This window comes from Plecotus auritus, assembly GCF_963455305.1.
Source record: "Plecotus auritus genome assembly, chromosome: 8".
Taxonomy (NCBI): domain Eukaryota; kingdom Metazoa; phylum Chordata; class Mammalia; order Chiroptera; family Vespertilionidae; genus Plecotus; species Plecotus auritus.
The window spans coordinates 31,736,269-31,755,774 of record NC_137782.1 but is presented as its reverse complement, the minus strand read 5'-3'; the positions used below and the strand labels follow the sequence as shown (position 1 = coordinate 31,755,774).

Below are 19,506 nucleotides of genomic sequence, written 5' to 3'. Positions count from 1 at the left end.
TCTGGCTACAAAATTACAAAGCAAGGGATATAGTTGGGGCTATGACGAGGGGTGATGGTCTCTAAAGCCCAGATGTTCTGCCTTTCATTACCTTGGGTTTCACTCACTTATTCTGAGCGTTTTGTCTGAAGGGCAATTTATAGACAAAGCTTTTTCTGACTTAATATGTCTGACCCACAAACTTACCTTGCCATTTTCTGCAAAGACTATTCTGAGATAGAAGGAAGTCTTTGAGGGCCTAATGTTGATAAGCAGCTACCCTCTATTTGCAGCTTAATTATTGATAAGAGAAGGTAAAGCCTATTACAGCGCCGTAGCTTTTTAGAGACTGTGTGGGGGTCAGCACAGACCTTCACATCTGATAGTTGCTTCATATTTAGCAATAGCAACTTTGCAGAACAACAATATGAAGTTTATGTACTTTGCAAAATGATGGAGTATACACTTACTTGACTAAGACCTGAGGTGAGGTATGGTTAGGGACACTCCAGAGAAACATTCCTAGGACCAAAGCAGTCAACTAAACATTTACTAATTAATGGTTGAAAATTTAGAGAAATGAGGACAGGTTGTTCACAAACAACTTTTTCCATTGTCCCATGTGTTTAGCTGTTAGCAGTGGAAATAATCTTCCTCTGCCATTTTGACCTGTACCAAAATAGCTTTTGTAACTGGGGATTTTTTTTTAAGTCACAAGTCTGGCTATATTGTCTATATTTGTTGTTTGACATCCCATAGCTCTTGAAGAGAACAATGAACATGGAAAATTTTAGTAATGGGGTGGGGGGAGAAACAATTTGTTTTCATTCCTTTTTTGTCTTCTCCCTTCCAGTTTTCTCCCCACCTACATTACATTTCCTTTGTACTGTGACAGTATTATTCTTTATTCTTAAGTGGCTCAGAGCTTTGTAGTTTTGATTTTTTACTCTAGATGTGTTCTTTTCTCTAGATACTTTAATTTTGAATTGCTTTTTAAATGGTATTTCTACGGTGTGGTCTATTTTCATGGGAGTTTGCCCTTAGGTTCAGGGTTTCATGCTACTTAACTTTTTGTTAGTCACAGAGTTGGAGTTGATGCGAAATCAGATGTGTATAGGAGCTCACCTCTGTTATCTGCTCTTTCTGAGCAATAAGGAAATAGTTGGTTATTGATAGGATAGTATTTATAACGCTTGTTGTTCTTGCTATTAAAGTATAGGCTGTTCTTGGTTTTCATTGCTACACTCTTTTCTTAAGGAGTAAGCTGCAGATTCTTGTGAGTCCTAGTTCCTCCTCATCCACAAAACAGTCCGTGTTCCCATGGAGTGGTTGGATCTATATTCACTGTGACAACGGACAGAAGGTACTTGTTAAAGTTTTTTTGGAGCAACATGTCTCTTAACTTGTGTTATCTTAGGTGTTGTAATTCTTATTAGCACTTACATTTCAGAAGTCAAATGAAGGGGTCTGCTCTTTCAGCCGACTAGATTTATTCAGAGAGAGTGTTTAGTGCAGAGATTTTCTATTAGTGATCTGAATGATTTTCCTGGGTGGAGGCAGGAATGGAGAGTGGAGCCTAGAAGCCATTATTAATTTATAAAATTTGCTTTGAAAAAATGAGTTTGGGGACAGGGGATAAAGCCAAAGATTTATTTTGATCTGAATAAATTTTAATTTATAAATTCATCAAGTATTTCGTATGGCAGTGCTTTTCTCTACCATGACTTAAAAATAAGAGTTGTTTCTCTTTAAAAGTTGCAGCTACATTTGTGTCTTATCACTTTATTTGGCTCATTTCAGAAAATTGTGAAAGTTCAAATTCGAGAAGACTTGACTCAAGCAGAACTTCTCACTCGTTTGGCCTCCAACCCATTGGGAATCCCTTTTCCAGTTACTGAGCCTTTAACTAGACATCTTGTAAAACCAATGACAAAACCACCTTCCACAAAAGTTGAAATAAGAAATAAGACTGTTATTTTTCCTACAACAGAACCCGGTGAAACTTCAGGTATCATATCACAAGATTATTTAATTCAAATGTCTACTGACATACTGAGTGCATGTAATACTCGTAGTTCACCATATGTTAGTGATAGGTACAAATTTTACCCCCTTCAGGACAAAGTAAGGTAGTTATTGGCAATCATGTCAATGATGAGATGGACTTGGGGGAGCTTAAAAATCATAACTATAAGCCCTAACCAGTTTGGCTCAGTGGATTGAGCGTCAGCCTGCGGACTCAAGGGTCCCAGGTTCGATTCTGGTCAAGGGCATGTACCTTGGCTGCGGGCACATCCCCAGTGGGAGGTGTGCAGGAGGCAGCTGATTGATGGTTTCTCTCTCACCGATGTTTCTAACTCTCTCTCCCTCTCCCTTTCTCTCTATAAAAAATCAATAAAATATACTTAAAAAAAATTGTAACTATAAGGCATTTGATAAATCTGTGTATTCCAGGAGTCTTACATTGCTGGAGGAAACTACATGCTGACTTTATTTGATTTTATATGGTCAGAACCATCCTTTCCCAACTCTCACTAGATTTTTTTTTTTAAATATATTTTATTGATTTTTTTACAGAGAGGAAGGGAGAGGGATAGAGAGTTAGAAACATCGATGCGAGAGAAACATCGATCAGCTGCCTCCTGCACACCTCCTACTGGGGATGTGCCCGCAACCAAGGTACATGCCCTTGACTGGAATCGAACCTGGGACCTTTCAGTCCGCAGGCTGACGCTCTATCCACTGAGCCAAACCGGTTAGGGCTCACTAGATTTTTTACTAGAATTGCAAATAAGTTAGCTGAAGAAGAGAGGAAAGTGGGTAGAGCCTTGCTCTGTCACTTACTGATGTCACTTTGAGAGTCAGTGTGTGTGTGTCTGTGCCTCCCTCTCTCTCTTTCTCTCTCTCTTTCTCTTTCTCTTCAGTCTAAAGGACTAGGATTATACGTGGGACCTATTAGAAAGAATTTGGGACCATCTATCACTTGGCCCTCTAGCTCCTGGTCTCTTTTATTGGTTTTGTCTTCCACTTAAGCTCAGTTTCCTACTTTCAGTCCCCTCTTAGATTTTGTCATCACCAATAGCTATGCCATATTTTCTCTCTCCGTTTCAAGCCTGTCACTTCCTGAACATCACCCTCCTGTCTTTCCAGCTCACTTACTCCAGAAATTACAGCAGTTATTTGACCTCATTCAGACCTCCCGGCTACTGATCCTATTATCTTTCCACTCTCCATCACCCTACTCACATCCCGCTTCTCTGATAACCCTCCTTGAATTCTGTGGTCTATCATTGTAATTACTGCTTCACATTCTTAACTTCCTTATGCCCCTCTCCCCCTACATTCCTATCTGGCAAAATCCTAACCCATGTTAAAACCAATAGTTTACCTACTCCATGTTCATACCTTAGCAGCAGAACATCGCTGGAGAAAACGACATGCTGACTGATTCATGAGCTCAACTCTCAGATCAACAACACTAGGCTCTTTCCCAGCCCTCCTTAGTATGTGTGCATCACCCTCTCTAACAGTATTTAACAGCTCCTTCTTTAAAAAAATATTTTTATTGATTTCAGAGATGAAGGGAGAGAGAGAGAGAAGACAGAAACATTAATGATGAGAGAATCATTGATCGGCTGCCTCTCACATGTCCCACAGTGGGGATGGAGCCTGCAGCCCAGGAATGCGCCCCACTGGGAATTGAACCCTGACCTCCTGGGTCATAGGTGGACACTCAACCACCGAGCCACACCAGCCGGGCAGCAGCTCCTTTCTTAAAGCTCCTGCTCCAGCTGTCCTCCCCTGTTCCTGCTCTCACTCCTTCTGACCTTGACTTTGCCTCACAGATCATTGAAAGGCTTCTGTTTCCATCACAGATGAACCCTTTTCCTTGGAATCTAGGTCCATCTATTCTCGCCTCCTCAGGGACTTCCTCCAGCTCTTTCCCTCTCCTGTGTCATCAGTTTTCCCCACTTTGCTGATCCGTTGCCATTAGCACACAATGTGCTCTACTTTCATCTATTTAAGAAGTGCCCTCTGCAGTCTTGCCACAGCTGCCTGCTTCCTCAGCACCCTTTCCTAGAGGAGTGATTATGTTCCTGCCTTCACTTCCTCAGGTGGTTTAGCTGCGCTACCACTGTGTCCTGAACACACTCCTCTCCAGGTCAAATCCAGGGTCTCTGCCATGTGACTTTGTTAATTTGACCTCTCAATACTGTCAACTTCTCTTTCCTCCTTGGAATACTTCCTCCTTGGAAGCTCTTTTGGTTTGTCCCTGCCTCGCACACACTTTCTCAGGTTCCACTGCTGATAACTCTTCCTGGACCTGCCTGTGCCCCCTTTTATCTCTGCTCTCCCTATGCCCCAGATGTACACACCAGGCACCTGCTCAGCTTCTGCATGTGGGCCTCTCACAAAAACAGCTCCTGTTCCACCTACAAAACCTGCTTCTGCTTCAAGCTCACCCATGTCTCTCAGTAAGTGGCACCACTGTCTGCTCATTTTGCTGCGCCAGATTCCTGGAAGTTGCTTTCTTTTCTTCTTTTTTCTTTTTAAATATATTTTTATTGATTTTAGGGAGAAAGGGAGAGGGAGAGAGGATAGAAATATCAATGATGAGAGAGAATCATTGACCGGCTGCCTCCTGCATGTCCCACACTGGGAATTGAACCCACAACCTGGGCATGTGCCCTAACTGGGAATTGAACCCTGACCTCCTGATTCATAGGTTGACACTCAATCACGGAGCCATGCTGGCCGGGTGGAAGTTGCTACCTTTCCCTTACCTCCCTCCTATCCAGTCCATGAGCTAGTCCTTTACAGTCTGTCTTCAAAATAAATCCGTGTCTGCTCACTGCTTTTCCTCTCATTGCTGCAGTTCAAGTCTGAGGAACTTACTCATGCATCGTCTCTCAACCGCATGCTGCAGGGACAGCTTCCCAGGGCTCCTTCTTTCACTCTGACCCCTTGCCATCTCTCCTCCGCTGCAGCAGTCATTTCTTAATCATGGAAGTCACCTTATTGCTCTCTTGCTTAAAATTAAGCCTTTCGGTAGCTTGGCATTGCACTTTGATTAAATCCAAGTTAAGATACTGTCAAACGTGATTTTGTTAGAAAATACTGTAGTTCCTGTAGGGCTTCTCTAGGGATCTAATGATTATGTTTTTTCTCTATGATGAGGCAGTCATAGTAATTATCACAGTAATCTGCTTATTTACTTACCTCTCCAAGAGACTGAGTTGTTGTACATGTGCTCCTTTTAGAAAATTATCTGGAACTTCAGAATCATGGTAACACAGAAGTAAAGTGGTATCTGTCATCTTTAGCTCCACCTTATGTCAAGGTCAGTAATCATTGCTGCTGTTATACTTGTTTTACTGTTTAAACTTGAGGTAGGGTGTTTTAAAAGTTGAATTGTGAATATAGGTTGAGATTATTGGCTTTCTGTTCCTAATTCATTTACTTGATTTTCTCTAGAGGTTGGGCTAATACCTGCCCCTGTCTTTTTCGAGAGGTGGTTTTGAGAGTCAAATTAGAGAATGTATGTGAAAAATGTTCTTACTCCATTTAATGCTATCTCCTACAGCCCTGATTTTTATATGAAATAAGTTTATTTTGAAAAATACAAAAAATTTGTTATAGAGTGGAACAGTGTGTGTGTGCATGTGTACGTACATTTTTCTCTCCCAGGTTCTGCATACCATTGTGTGTTTGCCACCAGTGGGAGCTGGTGCAGGAGGCAAAATTGAATGCTCTTTGCCACTGAGTGTTAGCCTACTGTATCCTGCAAGTAATCTCTGCCAGTGGGCAATGCTGGAACTGAGTGTTGTCATGTGTGTTGTTTAGAACACCGAGGCCTTTTTTACATTTTTTCATTTGATTGTTTAAATGATTACTTTGTAGGCAGTCGATGAAAGTGGAGATGTTTTTAGAGCTACTTATGCAGCATTCAGATGTTCTCCTATTTCGGGAATAATGGAAAGCCACGGCACCCAAAAGGTGAGTATTGACGTTGTTTTACGCCAGCTCCTGTTGTTGGCCAGGAGTGTCTCCTTTGTTTCCACCAGAGCCTTTTGCTTCACCTAGACCAGTGCTGCTCACAGCCCCGCTGCCACAGGAGAAGAGGCTCACACAAGTTAGTGGATTGCTTCCTGCAGCAGAAAGTCTTGCTCTCTAACAGCAAAACAAAATACCATGCTTAGTCGTGTGGTTGATTTACATTCTGATATAAGCACTTCATGTGGCTGCAGGCTGCTGGTACTTAGAACTTACTTCAGGTAGCGCTAATCTAGACAATAGCTTTGTGGTGATGGTTAAACAGTTCTGGAGATACTAGTATACAAAAAACCTGTTGAAACGGGTGAATTGTATGGTATGTGAATTTATATCTCAGTAACTGTAAAAAAAGAAAAATGAACGTACAGGATTAGATTGTCTCCCAGAAATTCTTCACACAATACTTAACATAGAAATGTAACTTCCATGATTTTTGTTGTGTTCATACTGTATATTCTGGCCCAGAGCAACACATCTCATCTTATCAGATCACATTTGTAATGAATTTTAGGTCTGGTTTCTTAATTTAAGGTGGGGCCAGGGGAACAAGGCACATCATTCTGGGACCATTTATGGAAGCATTACCAAATAGTACAATTATTGGTGTACAGTATATAATAGTGTTCCAGAAGAGGGAAAAATTAGTTACAACCTAATTCTTAAAAGATGTACACAATAATTTTTTGAAGCATCAGAATTTGTTGTGGGATTAAATGAGCTAATGAATGTTAAAATGCCCGTTATGTTCCCACTGTGTGACATGCAATAATATTAGGCTTTCTCTCTTTTTTGGGGGTTGGAAGGAGGTGTAAGTGGGATTTGTCTAATACATGGTACTGCCCCCCAGTAGTTCCTGATAATTTGTATATTTTCATCATTTAGGACATGGTTGTTTTCCTTCTTAATCTTCTAAATGTCCAAAGCATCTTTTTAAAAAAATATATTTTTTATTTATTTTTTACAGAGAGGAAGGGAGAGGGATAGAGAGTTAGAAACATCGATCAGCTGCCTCCTGCACACTCCCTTCTGGGTATGTGCCCACAACCAAGGTACATGCCCTTGACCGGAATCGAACCTGGGACCCTTGAGTCCACAGGCCGACGCTCTATCCACTGAGCCAAACCAGCCAGGGCCCAAAGCATCTTTAACAGTATAACTCACTAATCTTGATCTCATTTCGATCAGTATTCTGCCTTTGCCTCCATGCTCTCAGGCTTGCTGGTTGCATTGTCTCTTATGTTCTATAGTGACAGAAACTAGGTCATGTAAGTGTTTTAATGTTAAGTTCAGACTCAAATACTGATTCATTGTCACCCTGACTAGTAGTCAGTATTTTTCACACTGAAATCTTTGATAAAGTTCCTTGTTAATGCTGGTAAACTTTATAAAACACCATTTTTAAATATTACAACTTTCTCGTTGTTGAGCTTTTTACAGATTGTATGCATACAGTTCATATCTCTAACTTTGAGTTGTATGGTCAGTGTAAATGGTCTGACCAATGTTCAGAAGTTAATCATAGGAAAAGCTGCTGACATGTAGCATAGTGGTGCTTGTCTGTTCTACCTCCTGTTATGCACCTACCTTTCCTTTGCATTTTCTGTGTCCTTTCATTCCCCTCCAGTTAGTGACTGTGTGCTGGGCTTAGTCCTTTACCACTGGGCCAGCAGAGGGTTCATAAGCATTGCAGTGGAACACAGTTGTGTGTCTGGAGTTGGACCTTCCTCATTTAGATGTACATCTCTAGAATTTTTTCTCTTTAAAAGGTATTTATTGATCACATACAAAATAAAGAAAACCTTATCCTATCTAATAAAGAAGGAATATGTAAATTGACTATCAACGCCATCACAAAGATGGCAGCGCCCACAGCGGAGGTGGGGTTTCCATAACACAAGATGGCTGCACCCATAGTGGAGGCCGAGTTCCCATAATGAGCCTTAGCGAGCAATCAGCAGAGACCTGAGGCTGCGTGGTGCTAGGCCGGGGCAGGGGACCTCAGGCCGCGCCCCCCACCCAGTGGGGCTTGACGGGGGCCCTAAGGCTGTGCCACCCTCCCGGTGCTGAGCCGGGGGACCTAAGGCTATGCCCCCACCTGGAAGGGCTTTACAGGGGACCTGAGGCTGGGCCCCCCACCTCGTGGAGCTTGACAGGGGATCTGAGGTTGTGCCGCCCACCCGGGGCCGGGCCGGGGGACCTGAGGCTGCGCCCCTTGCCTGGTGCCAGGCTAGGGGACCTGAGGCTGCACCCCCCCGCCTGGCGGGGCTTGACGGGAGTGGGGCTGGCCAGGTCTGAATCTCGCCTAATGGGGATGGGACCGGCCGGGTATGGGTCTTGCGTGATTTTGAGGTGCGCATGGGCGGGCGGGGACTTGACTCTGGGTCCCGCAGCATGCCCCAGACTCTGACAGGAGGAAGATTGTCATATACATTTTACTAATTTTCTTTCATCTCTGACACTTCTATTATAGAGAAAGGGCAGATAGCAATATTAAAATATTTCCTCTAATTCCCTTTTAATGTGCACGAATTTTGTGCACCAGGTCACTAGTATGTTACATAAAGCCTTAAAGAATAATATATTTTGGATCTGGTATAGTAACAAGCCTATTAAGAGCAGAATTGTTCAAATTCTTTTTTAATTAGGGGAAAAACTAGCCAATGCAAGTTTTTTCCCCTTTAATTTTTCATGCCAATACTTTAAGTTGGTAATCTAACTACATGTGTGTAAGGTTCAGTGTCTAAACTTCTCTCCTGGACATACTGTTTTGTAGGTCTCTGTTACATTTTTGCCCAGAGATAAAGGGGATTATGCCCAGTTTTGGGATGTTGAATGTCACCCCCTTACAGAGCCTCACATGAAACATACCTTGAGATTTCAACTTTCTGGACAAGTGAGTATTACACTAAATTTAATTAAATTATTATTGTGTGTGTATATTGAAAGTATAAGTGAAACTGACAGGAAAAACTGGCCTGAAAATGCAGAATATTTTCCTGGTATTACTCTAATTTCATTAATTCTGCTGTATAGCCTTATCTTAATTTTTTCATTTATCTTTATTGATTGGCATTTTTGAAGTCTGGGTTTGACTTTATGAAATCTCTAACTTGATTAGATAAGATCGTGTGTGTGTGTGTGTGTGTGTGTGTGTGTGTGTAAAAGAATCTGAGCAGTGGAAAGTAAAGTATTTGTGATTTAGGTACTTTAAAAATCTTAAGTCTCCTTTTAAAAAATTGTGAAGGAAATAGTAGAATTAAAAAATGTAAATGTCCTTATATTTTCCTAGACTATTATTTCTTCTCCCACACCCTATGCTTTATTTTTATACAGAGTGTCAAAGCAGAAAATGAGCCTGAAAATTCATGTGTTTCTACAAATACTCTTATTAAAATAGATAATTTAGTTAAGCCCCGAAGACAAGCTGTGTCAGAAGCTCCTGCTCCCATACCTGGGTATGTTGTTTTGTCATTCTTACACATGTTACCCGGTACTCTATAGAGGTACATTTACATTCAATAAAATGCTCAGTGACTTTACCTATGGGTTTACATGTGTTACTACCACTCCAATTGTGATAGAGACTATTTTTTTGTCCAGTGGAAAGTTCTTTTGTGTCCCTTTGCAGTTAACCTCCACCGTCACCCCAACGTTTGTCCTGTTCTAATCTATTGCCATAGGTTAGTTGGTTGAATTCATATACATATGCACTCTTTATCTGGCTTCTTTCACTTAACATACATTTTTGGGGGATTCGTTCGTGTTGTTGCATATTATCTGTAGTTTGGTCCTTTTTGTTTAGTATTCCATTGTATGAACGTATCATAATTTATTTATTCATTTTCCTGTTGACATTTGGTTAGCTTCCAATTTGGAACCATTATGAATGAAGGTGCTGTGAACATCATTGTGTGTGTATTTTGTGGACATATTTTTTTCATTTTTGTGGAGATAAAAGTATCTAAGAATATAATTGCTGGGTCATATGATAAACATGTATTTAACATTAAAATAAACTGCCAAATAGTTTTCGTAAAGTGGTTGTGCCATTTTACATTCCAGAAAAGATTTTAAAAAATCTATGAAAGTAAATTCTTAAAAACTTCTAATGATGTATATTTTATACCAGCAGCTTACACAACTTGAATGATAATATTTAAGTGTTTTACCTAATGAAAATGTTTCTAATAATCCTTAACTGATATTTAGGTCTAAGTTAGTTCTGCAGGAAGATGCTTGTAAGAATATGATAAATACCTGCTAAATTTACTATAAATGTGGTCGTTTATTTCTAGTAGGAGTAAGTAATGCAATTTGTAAGAAATTAGAATCCTTTAGAGAATGTGTTCTTATCACAATCTCTGTGCTATTTACTCATTCGCTCATCTCATGCTTATTGACTGCATTCTGGGTGGTGGAGATAAGACAGTGAGCAAAACTGCCCTAGCTCTTGCCTCCACAGACTTCACCTTCTGGAGGAGGAGCCACATCACAAATAATCACACTTAAAAGGCTTGATTACAACCTGTGGAAAGGACTGGAAGGAAATAAATGGGAAACATGGGGATATATATCTGAGAAGAACCTCCCTAAAATGGGACCTTTACGATGAGAATGAATGGAAATGTCCTAGGTGAAGAGGACTGTGTAAACGACCAGGTGGCGGGGATTGTTGGCCTTTGAGGGACTAAAAGCAGCCCGCAGGCCTAAGCACAGAGGAGGGGGTGTGCTATTAGCTGAGGCTCCAGAAGGAGGTGGGCAGAGTGCATGCAGACCATACACGGCCTCATGTGTCAGGTGTTTATCTGGAATGCTGCTAGAAACCATTGAATGACATGATGAGATTCAAGTACTTAGAGAAAAAAATCCTTTTGGCTGTATAGTATGGATTGATTTGAAGGAGGAAAGAATACACGCAGTGAAACAAGTCAGAGGGTATTCTTATGCAGTCCAGGGCTCAGATAGTGTCAAGGAAAATGATGAGATAAGGACACTTTTTAAAGAAATAGGAAGGAAATTTGAAGGACTCAGTGATGGGTTAGACAAAGGTGTGAGAAAAAAGGGAGTCAAGGTCAGCTCCCAGATACTGTTCCCCTAGCAGAAAATATCTAGAGGATCAGATTTGAGGAGAAAGGGCACAAGTTTACTCTGTATTTATGGAGCCATCTTATATAATAAAAGGCTAATATGCAAATTGTCCCCTTGACCGGGAGTTTTTGACCAGGAGTTCAACCAGGGGGTGGGGTCGGCTGGCCCCTACCCCCCAGCTGGCCTGGCCACTTGGCCCTATCGGGGCGGTCAGGCTGGCCGGATCCACCTGTGCACGAATTTGTGCACCAGGCCTCTAGTAAGAAGATAATTATGAGGTGATTGGATATGCTGCCCAGAGATTCCATCTGAGCTGAGAACCAAATCTGGGAGTCACATAGCTATGAAGTCACTGAATTGCCTGAGATGTGATTGCCTAGCAAGAGTCCATGTGAGCAGATCGGGATGTTCATGGCCAAGCTTTGTGGGACAGTGGCATTAGAGGTGAGGGAGTAGAGATGAGCTTGCACAGACTGATGAGGGGCCAGAGAAATGAAAGTCAGCAGCATGGAATCTAGAAGCCAAGGCAAGAGGAAGTCACTACCATCAAATGTTGCCAAGAGGCCAGAGCTTGTGTCATATAATTAGAGTAGTCTGTGTTATAAAAATAAAGATTATCAGTGGACTACACTGTGAGAAGTCAGTGAAATAGACTAGGGCCACTTTTATAAGCTGGGTTTGAGCTAAGTGAAGAGCAAGACTTTAGTGAGAAAGAGGGTTAGAGATGGTGCTGCCATCCTGTGTTGTATAGCAACTAATCCCAACAGCTCTGTAAGAGTGCCTGCTGTCAGCATTTTATCTTTACACAACTTAGTTAAATGGCCGTCACAAAACTACTTTTTAAGTGAGTTGTAGGAGAAAACACAAATTAAAGTACTCCATAATTTAATATATCTAAATTGTTTAACTTGATTTTAAATTGGTGACTTTTAAACCTATTTCTAAAGCAGACACCTTGACTTGACCTACCGTGGAGTTTATGCCCCAGAAGATGTGTATCAGTTTCTACCAACTAGAGTTGGGGAATCAAGGACTTTAAAAGTCAACTTGCGAAATAATTCTTTTATTACACACGTGGTAAGTTGGAAATACTATTGTGGGTTTTAGAAAAAGAAATTATCCAATTATTTGATAAACATTTTCTTGATAATTAGAAGCTTGTGTTTTAGATTATAGTTAAGTTGTAATAATTAGTTGTTTTTTTAAAATGCCTTAATACCATATTTGTAAAGAAACTCATAGAAAGTTCATGACCCTTTATCTGAAAAGAAAAAATTTAGCACTTGCTTTCATCCTTTTAAAAAAACTTTTTCTCTTTGTTCTGTACCATCAAACCAACATATTTCTGGATAACACTAGAGTAAATACATATTAAAATTCCCCTTTATGCATTTTTCTTTTTGTTTTTGTTTTTTGTTAATCCCCACCCAAGAATATTTTTTCCATTGATTTTCAGAGAGAGTAGAAAGGAGAAAAAGAGAAACATCGTTGTGAGAGAGACACATGGATTGGTTGCCTCCCACACACACATCTCTTCCCAGGGATCAAACCTGCAACCAGGTGCATGCCCTTGACCGGGAATCGAATCCGTGACCCTTCAGTGTGCAAGCAGTGCTCTAACCATTTAACACACCGGCCGGGGCTCCATTTATGTGTTTTTATGAGCATTTATTGTCTTACCTAATTTTGTGGCTATACTTAAATTTGCAAATATAAATTTACACTCAAATATCTAACTTGCATAACTTTATAAAAGTGTTTTATATTAAATTGCAGCTGAAGTTTTTAAGTCCCAGAGAGCCTTTCTACGTCAAGCATTCAAAATATTCTTTGAGGTGAGTTTATCATAAATCACAATGTTCTTATCCTAGTGCAGGAATTTGTCAGGACATCAAGATTTCTCTTTGGAGCGAGGACTTGTGAGGCCTCCCTCTCTGGCAGCCCCTCATCTTCATCCCCAGCACCAGCAAGCAGTAAACACATGGATCTTCTTAAATAAGAAAGGGGATGAGCTGCAGGGAAAGCACTTCATGCCTTACTCCTAGTGTGCTTCACAGTGTGGCTACCCAGACTTCACCTTGTGGTTTGGACTTTACATATGATTCCTGTTACCCAGTGTTGTGCCAGCCACATACATACATGCAACCTTAATTATCTTGTGAGTAACTTTAGAATGATTCCTGCTTCAAATATTATCTTTATCAGCAATTTAAATTTTCACTAATTTGGACAAAAATTAGTATTCCACATTAATTGGGAAAACTTGCATTATGGTATTAAGGGCCCTCTGCAGTTGTCATTCTTCAAATACCCTATATTGTTCTTAAATCAGGGCCTCATTTCCTAATTGTCGTTGCTAATGTTCTTTTTCTACATGATGTACATTTAAGTTGAAATCTCAAACTTGTTTGTCCCTGTTATTTAAGTTCTGTTGGACTTAGTACTGAAGAGTAATTTTATCTTCATCTTTAATTAAGCCACTTAATTATTATAAGGTATTTCATTTTAGTATTAGGAGACTATTTAAAAAACATGTTGTGTTCTAAGAGAACTCGAACTACTCAGCAAACATTCTAGGACCTTTTTGACTGAGTCCTGAGACAGCAGTGCTGTACTCGGAACTTACACATAGAGCTAGAAACTGCAAAGGGGTTGCACTTGACTTACCATTCCAGTGCTAGAAAATTTTAAGCTGTCATACATTAGAACACTGCTTTTCTGTGCAGCCCTAGCTGCGTAGTCATGTTAATAGCATCTAAAAGAACTTAGAAACATGGGAAAATATTTTTAATTTCAGTAAAATTGGAGCAATTTACATACAATAGCATTTAAAATAGTATCATAACTTACATTGTGTTTGCTTTGAACATGTACTCTTTGAACATATTACTTTAAAATATTTCTAAATGTTTGTGCTTTGAAGATAAATAAGGTACTTTTATACTTTATTAGTGACAGCTACTTATTATTCTGAACACAATGAGTTTCCAGAAAGTTTTCATCCATATTAACTGTCATTATGGAACTTAGGATAAATATGCAATGTCACAAATTCCAGCATCAACTCTCATAGCAGCAGATAAGTATAAATTTGATAAGAATAAGAAAAACTTGTGGCCCTAGCCAGTTTGGCTCAATGGATAGAGTGTCGGCCTGCACACTGAAGGGTCCCAGGTTTGATTCTAGTCAAGGGTACAGGCCCATGTTGCGGGCTCAATCCCCAGTAGGGAGCATGCAGGAGGCAGCCAATCAATGATTCTCATTAGTGATGTTTCTATCTTTCTCTTCCTCTCCCTTTCTCCAATCAATACAAATATATTTAAAATAAAACCCACAGACTTGTGTGTAAAGCACTAACTCTGTGATCTATTTAACCAAATGAGCACACTGTAGCTTGTAGGGTGTTCTCACCCTTTCTTAGGTAGACAGGCACCTGCTTTTGCAGATGGAATAGGAAGCTCCATACACAATGGTCAGAACTCTGATTTCCTCTTTCCTATTTTTATTGGTTAGCCAGGAGTACATATGCAGTACTTTTTGAATCACGTTTTAGATTTCTCTCTTTGTGCCAATAATAACATCAAAGAAATGAGAAATAAATTTAGGTTGAATTTTCTGGACTAGTTCTCTGCCAGGCATTATGCAGGTGATTTGTTTGTTGCTGCAGCATCAGCTGCTGACATTTTCCTTTCTCTTTGCAGAGCCCAGCATTACATCAACATGCCCGTGCAGTTCAAACCAAAGGCCCCGGGCACATTTGAAGCTTTGCTTGTTGTTCAAACCGATGAAGGCAAGAGTGTAGCTATTCGACTAATTGGTGAAGCTCTTGAAAAAATTAACTAGAATACATTTTGTGTAAAGTAAATGACCTAAGTTATATTTTGGTAACTTCATTTTTCTACACTACAATTATGCTTTTGTATATATTTTGTATGATAAATTCGATGTATAAAAATATTTTATGTATAAACAGTAGATTTTTGTTGTTGTTGTTTTGAGAAGCTAATACTGAAGACGTGACTAAAATATCATGTATCTAGCCTACAGTATTGTAGTTAATTTTTGATGGGAGAAGAGAATTCTATTTTTGAATTGATTATGATATTCTGAATAAAGATGGTATATATTTTAATGTGCTATATCTAGAAATAAAGTTAATTTTCACTGAACTTGTCTTTTTTTATATGATGTCATGCAGAAATCAGAATATCACTTTACTCTAATTACTTCCAAGCTCCTGGGTTGGTTCTGTGATTTTTCTCTTCCATTGCATAGTTTCATTTCCCCTAACAAATTCCTTCTCTCTTCCTCCTGCCCCTTAGCTAATTTTGCAGAGTAAAGAGGGAAGCTTACTTTTAATGAAATTGTTTTCCTCCAGTGGAAAAAGTCTTCATATTTTATGCAAATACATTGGAGAGGTTGATGTATTTTAAGATAGCATTTATTGTAAGTAAAGCCAGACAGGACACGTGCCCCAGAACCGGGCAGCAGAGCCCTCTGCAGACACCCACCATGAGATCAGGGCAGTGAGACACTGAGCGGGCAGGAAAACGCTTCCGACGTGACAGCGTGAGCTGTGGCAAGGAGTGAGGCAGAGAAGGTGACGTGGTTACCTGGTCTCACCCAGGAGGAACATGCTTCTTAATTGCTTCTCAACCATTACCAGTGAGTCTCCTGATAAAGATTTCTGAGCCTCAGCGAACAGCCTCCCCTTTGGAGCAACAGAATCCCAGCTTGTGAGCATTTGTGGGGTGGGTGGGGTGATCACAGAGGGATGTTACTGATGGCGCAGCAAGAGCGCAGAATGGGTGAAAAGCTGCCTTGAACTGAACCCAGCAGCAGTTTAGAACCAATGGTTGTGAGCCTGAGGTAGAAAAACAAATTCCTTCTTTTCATTTTTTCTCTTGCTTAGAAACACAAATTGTGAAAAGAGTTTTCACAAGTTAAGTACTTACTGGTTTCACTGATGCTGTCCTCCAATTCTAGGTGTTGTACATCAATTGTGAGATCCCTTCATGTTTGAATGTGCATTTATTTGATAAGTCACCCTCAAAAATTTTAAAACTGTGGCATTGCTTTTAAAAAATGTAATGTTTTGCCTAGCTGGCGTGGTTCAGTGGTTGAGCATCAACCTATGAACCAGGAGGTCACAGTTCAATTCCTGGTCTGGGCACATACCCGGTTTGTGGGCTCGATCCACAGTGGGGGGCATGCAGGAAGCAGCTGATTAATGATTCTCATCATTGATGTTTCTATCTCTCCCTCATTCTCTGAAATCAATAAAAATATTAAAAAAATAAAAATGTGCCCTAACCGGTTTGGCTCAGTGGATAGAGCATCGGCCTGCGAACTGAAAGGTCCCAGGTTCGATTCTGGTCAAGGGCATGTACCTTGGTTGCGGGCACATCCCCAGTAGGGGGTGTGCAGAAGGCAGCTGATTGATGTTTCTCTCTCATCGATGTTTCTGACTCTCTATCCCTCTCCCTTCCTCTCTGTAAAAAATCAAAATATATTTTTTAAAAAAAAGTAATGTTTCCATTTCTACGTAACCATCATTTTGCCTTTTAGGTGATACTCAGGAGGTCATAAAAAAGAAGGGTTAAACAAGCAAAGACACTTGAAATGTGACTCCTTTCATAGGTCATGTACTTTTATGGATATGCATTTCTTTCTATGCCTTCCTGGTTCGGAAACATGCTCAGTTTTAAGAGTAGTTGGATGTGAACCAAAGGTTCATTACAATCGGGTCATTACTACTAACGCAACTAGACAGTTGGCTACAATCTAATGTGTAGCATCTCAGGCAGGTTACAGAATAAGCTTTCCTTTCATTAGCTTCTCATCTGGAAGCCGCTTTCTCTTCCTTTCCATCTGTTTCCAGCTCTGGACATTTCCACTTGGTTATTGAATAGGCAGCTCAAACTTTGGGTTCCCTTGCTGCCTCAAACATGTTCTCTAACTTTCCTAACCTCAGTAGATGTCACCCTACCCATCTATTCAGCTAAAACCCTAGGTTTTGTGTCTTTTACCCTCATAATAAATGTTTATTGAGTGCTTCCTATATAATAAGTAATGTCCTCAATGCTCTGTATACACTGTCATCCTCTATTCCCAACAGCTTTACAGATTTGGACCCCTTTTTGGTGGGGAGGCCTCCCTGTGGCTGCAGCCTGCAGGTATCCAGAAGGGCCTCTGGGGACCGATGGGGGGTTGATGGTCATGGGTGGGGCTGAGCATCAGGAGAGGCTGTCCTGGGAATGCCTGGTGTAGATGTGCAAACTCGGATCCTAACCTTGGTTTTTCTGACTTTGGTGCCCCGCTGCAGATAATAGAAACAGTTATTGAAGCTAATAATTAGAGAAAATGTAACTTATATATCTACTCTTAAAAGTTTTATTCTCTCTGGTTGTAAAGCAACCCTGAAATAGCCAATTAGCATGTCCTGCCTGGGTTAACACATTCGGTAACACACTCAACCAGGCAAGGCCTAAAGGTCTGTAGACCTCGGTGATGATTAATGTGCATCATCACTGATTTAATTAGCCCAGAAATGAGACTGGATAGAAGGGCATCTGTTTTGTGTCTTCAATTAAACGCTGAGGTGGGGATGATTTTATATGTATACAATACATATACTTTATGGGACACAGATCTCTGGGAAGAATTAAATAGGTCTGTTTCTCACAAATATAAACTTATCATTGCTTTTAATTTTTAAAAATATTTTATTGATTTCAGAGCGGAAGGGAGAGGGGAAGAGAGAAAGAAACATCAGTGATGAGAATCATTGTTCACTGCCTCCTGCATGCCCCCTCCTGGGGATAAAGCCTGAAACCCGGCATGTGACCTCGACCGGAATCGAACCTGGGACCCTTCAGTTTGCAGGCCGGTGCTCTATCCACTGAGCCAAACCAGCTAGAGTTCTGCTGTTTTTAAAATGGCTTTCCTCCCTTTTTAATTCAGTAGTTTCTAAATTTTTATATTTAACATGGTAGGTTGTGGTATTTCATAAAAGTTTGATGCAAACCATGTTCCGAAGTGAAGAACTATTTTCCCTGTATCTTCCTAGATGAGATTTTTAAAATAAATGTCCATTTGGTGAAAACTAATGTGTCAGTCTAAAGATATATTCTTGTCCACGACAGTCTGGATACCCAACCTGGTTAAGATCTACAGGTTTCATATTGTGGATTCCCAAATTCTAGCAGCAGACTCATTTGGGATCCAAGAAGTTTTATTTTTCAAACTTTATACAAAGTGTATCATTTTAGATAGCTGGTCAGCTATTATTAAATTTCAAAATGCCACTCTGAAGTCCCACAACTACTGGCTGGCTTCCTGCCAGTTCCCCTGAGTAGTATCATTGTCTCATTAATATGGACTTCCTGCCCCAGACCTCTTCTTAAATCCCCCAGTCCTTCAGGATCACATTTTTGGACATTGTTTGATAGCACTACTTCCTCTGTCATTGTTAACAGGTCAAGGACAAGTTAAAGTAGTGGTAATAAACAGTTCAAATAGTAAATTTATTTTAAAGAGAGGGTGGTTGATTCACTTGTTTTTGTGTTTTTGTTTTTTTTTTTAAATATATTTTATTGATTTTTTACAGAGAGGAAGGAAGAGTGATAGATAGTCAGAAACATCGATGAGAGAGAAACATCGATCAGCTGCCTCTTGCACACCTCCTACTGGGGATGTGCCCGCAACCAAGTTACATGCCCTTGACCGGAATCGAACCTGGGACCTTTCAGTCCGCAGGCTGACGCTCTTCCACTGAGCCAAACCGGTTTTGGCTGTTTTTGTGTTTTTATACCACTTTCTATATGACCTTAGTCTGGAGAAGAGAATGAGCAGGTATTCAGGGCTGTGACGTAGTAAAAGTAGTTGCCTTGTACATAAGGATTATTAGAGTAAGGAACGTGGTGGCTGTGACAGGCAGCTTTTAATATGGCCCACAGTGATCCCACCTCCTAGTATTTATGGTCTCGTGTGATCCCCTCGACTTGAGTGACTTGCTTCTGATCCCTCCTTCTCTCCAGCCTGGTTTCCCCTCACTTGCTCTTTCACAGGCATGCCCACCCTCTGGGCATGGTGCTAACACCTCCCCTTCCAGGTCCTCAGGGGAGATGGGTAACTGTGTGGAACAAGTTTCTGTTGAGTGCCATGTGTTGAGTTCCACACATTCAGCCAGAAGTGCCATGAGGGCAGGTCCAGGGCTCCTGGCTCACCTCCGAAGCCTCAGTGCACAGAGTACAGATGGCTCTTGGTAGATTTTCATACGTTGTGAATGAATGGATGCAGCAGCAGCGAGGTTTCTGTCTTAATAGTTCAATGGAAATATCAAGATCATATGGATAATATAATAACATAGAAGTGGATGGACCC

The 19,506-nt window shown here is 40.5% G+C and overlaps 1 protein-coding gene across 1 annotated transcript in view; it reads left to right on the top strand.

Annotated features, from left to right (window-relative positions):
- The window catches only part of CEP192 (centrosomal protein 192), a 100,258-nt gene extending 84,961 nt beyond the window's left edge, over nucleotides 1-15,297 (top strand). Inside the window, exons 36-44 of the mRNA XM_080684756.1 lie at nucleotides 1,237-1,342; nucleotides 1,780-1,987; nucleotides 5,241-5,320; nucleotides 5,881-5,976; nucleotides 8,807-8,926; nucleotides 9,367-9,488; nucleotides 12,072-12,198; nucleotides 12,898-12,956; nucleotides 14,823-15,297. Of these exons, the coding sequence (XP_080540882.1) occupies nucleotides 1,237-1,342; nucleotides 1,780-1,987; nucleotides 5,241-5,320; nucleotides 5,881-5,976; nucleotides 8,807-8,926; nucleotides 9,367-9,488; nucleotides 12,072-12,198; nucleotides 12,898-12,956; nucleotides 14,823-14,964 (1,060 nt within the window). The 3' untranslated portion in view covers nucleotides 14,965-15,297. The remainder of the gene's footprint in view (nucleotides 1-1,236; nucleotides 1,343-1,779; nucleotides 1,988-5,240; nucleotides 5,321-5,880; nucleotides 5,977-8,806; nucleotides 8,927-9,366; nucleotides 9,489-12,071; nucleotides 12,199-12,897; nucleotides 12,957-14,822) is intronic.
- Nucleotides 15,298-19,506: the final 4,209 nt, after the last annotated feature.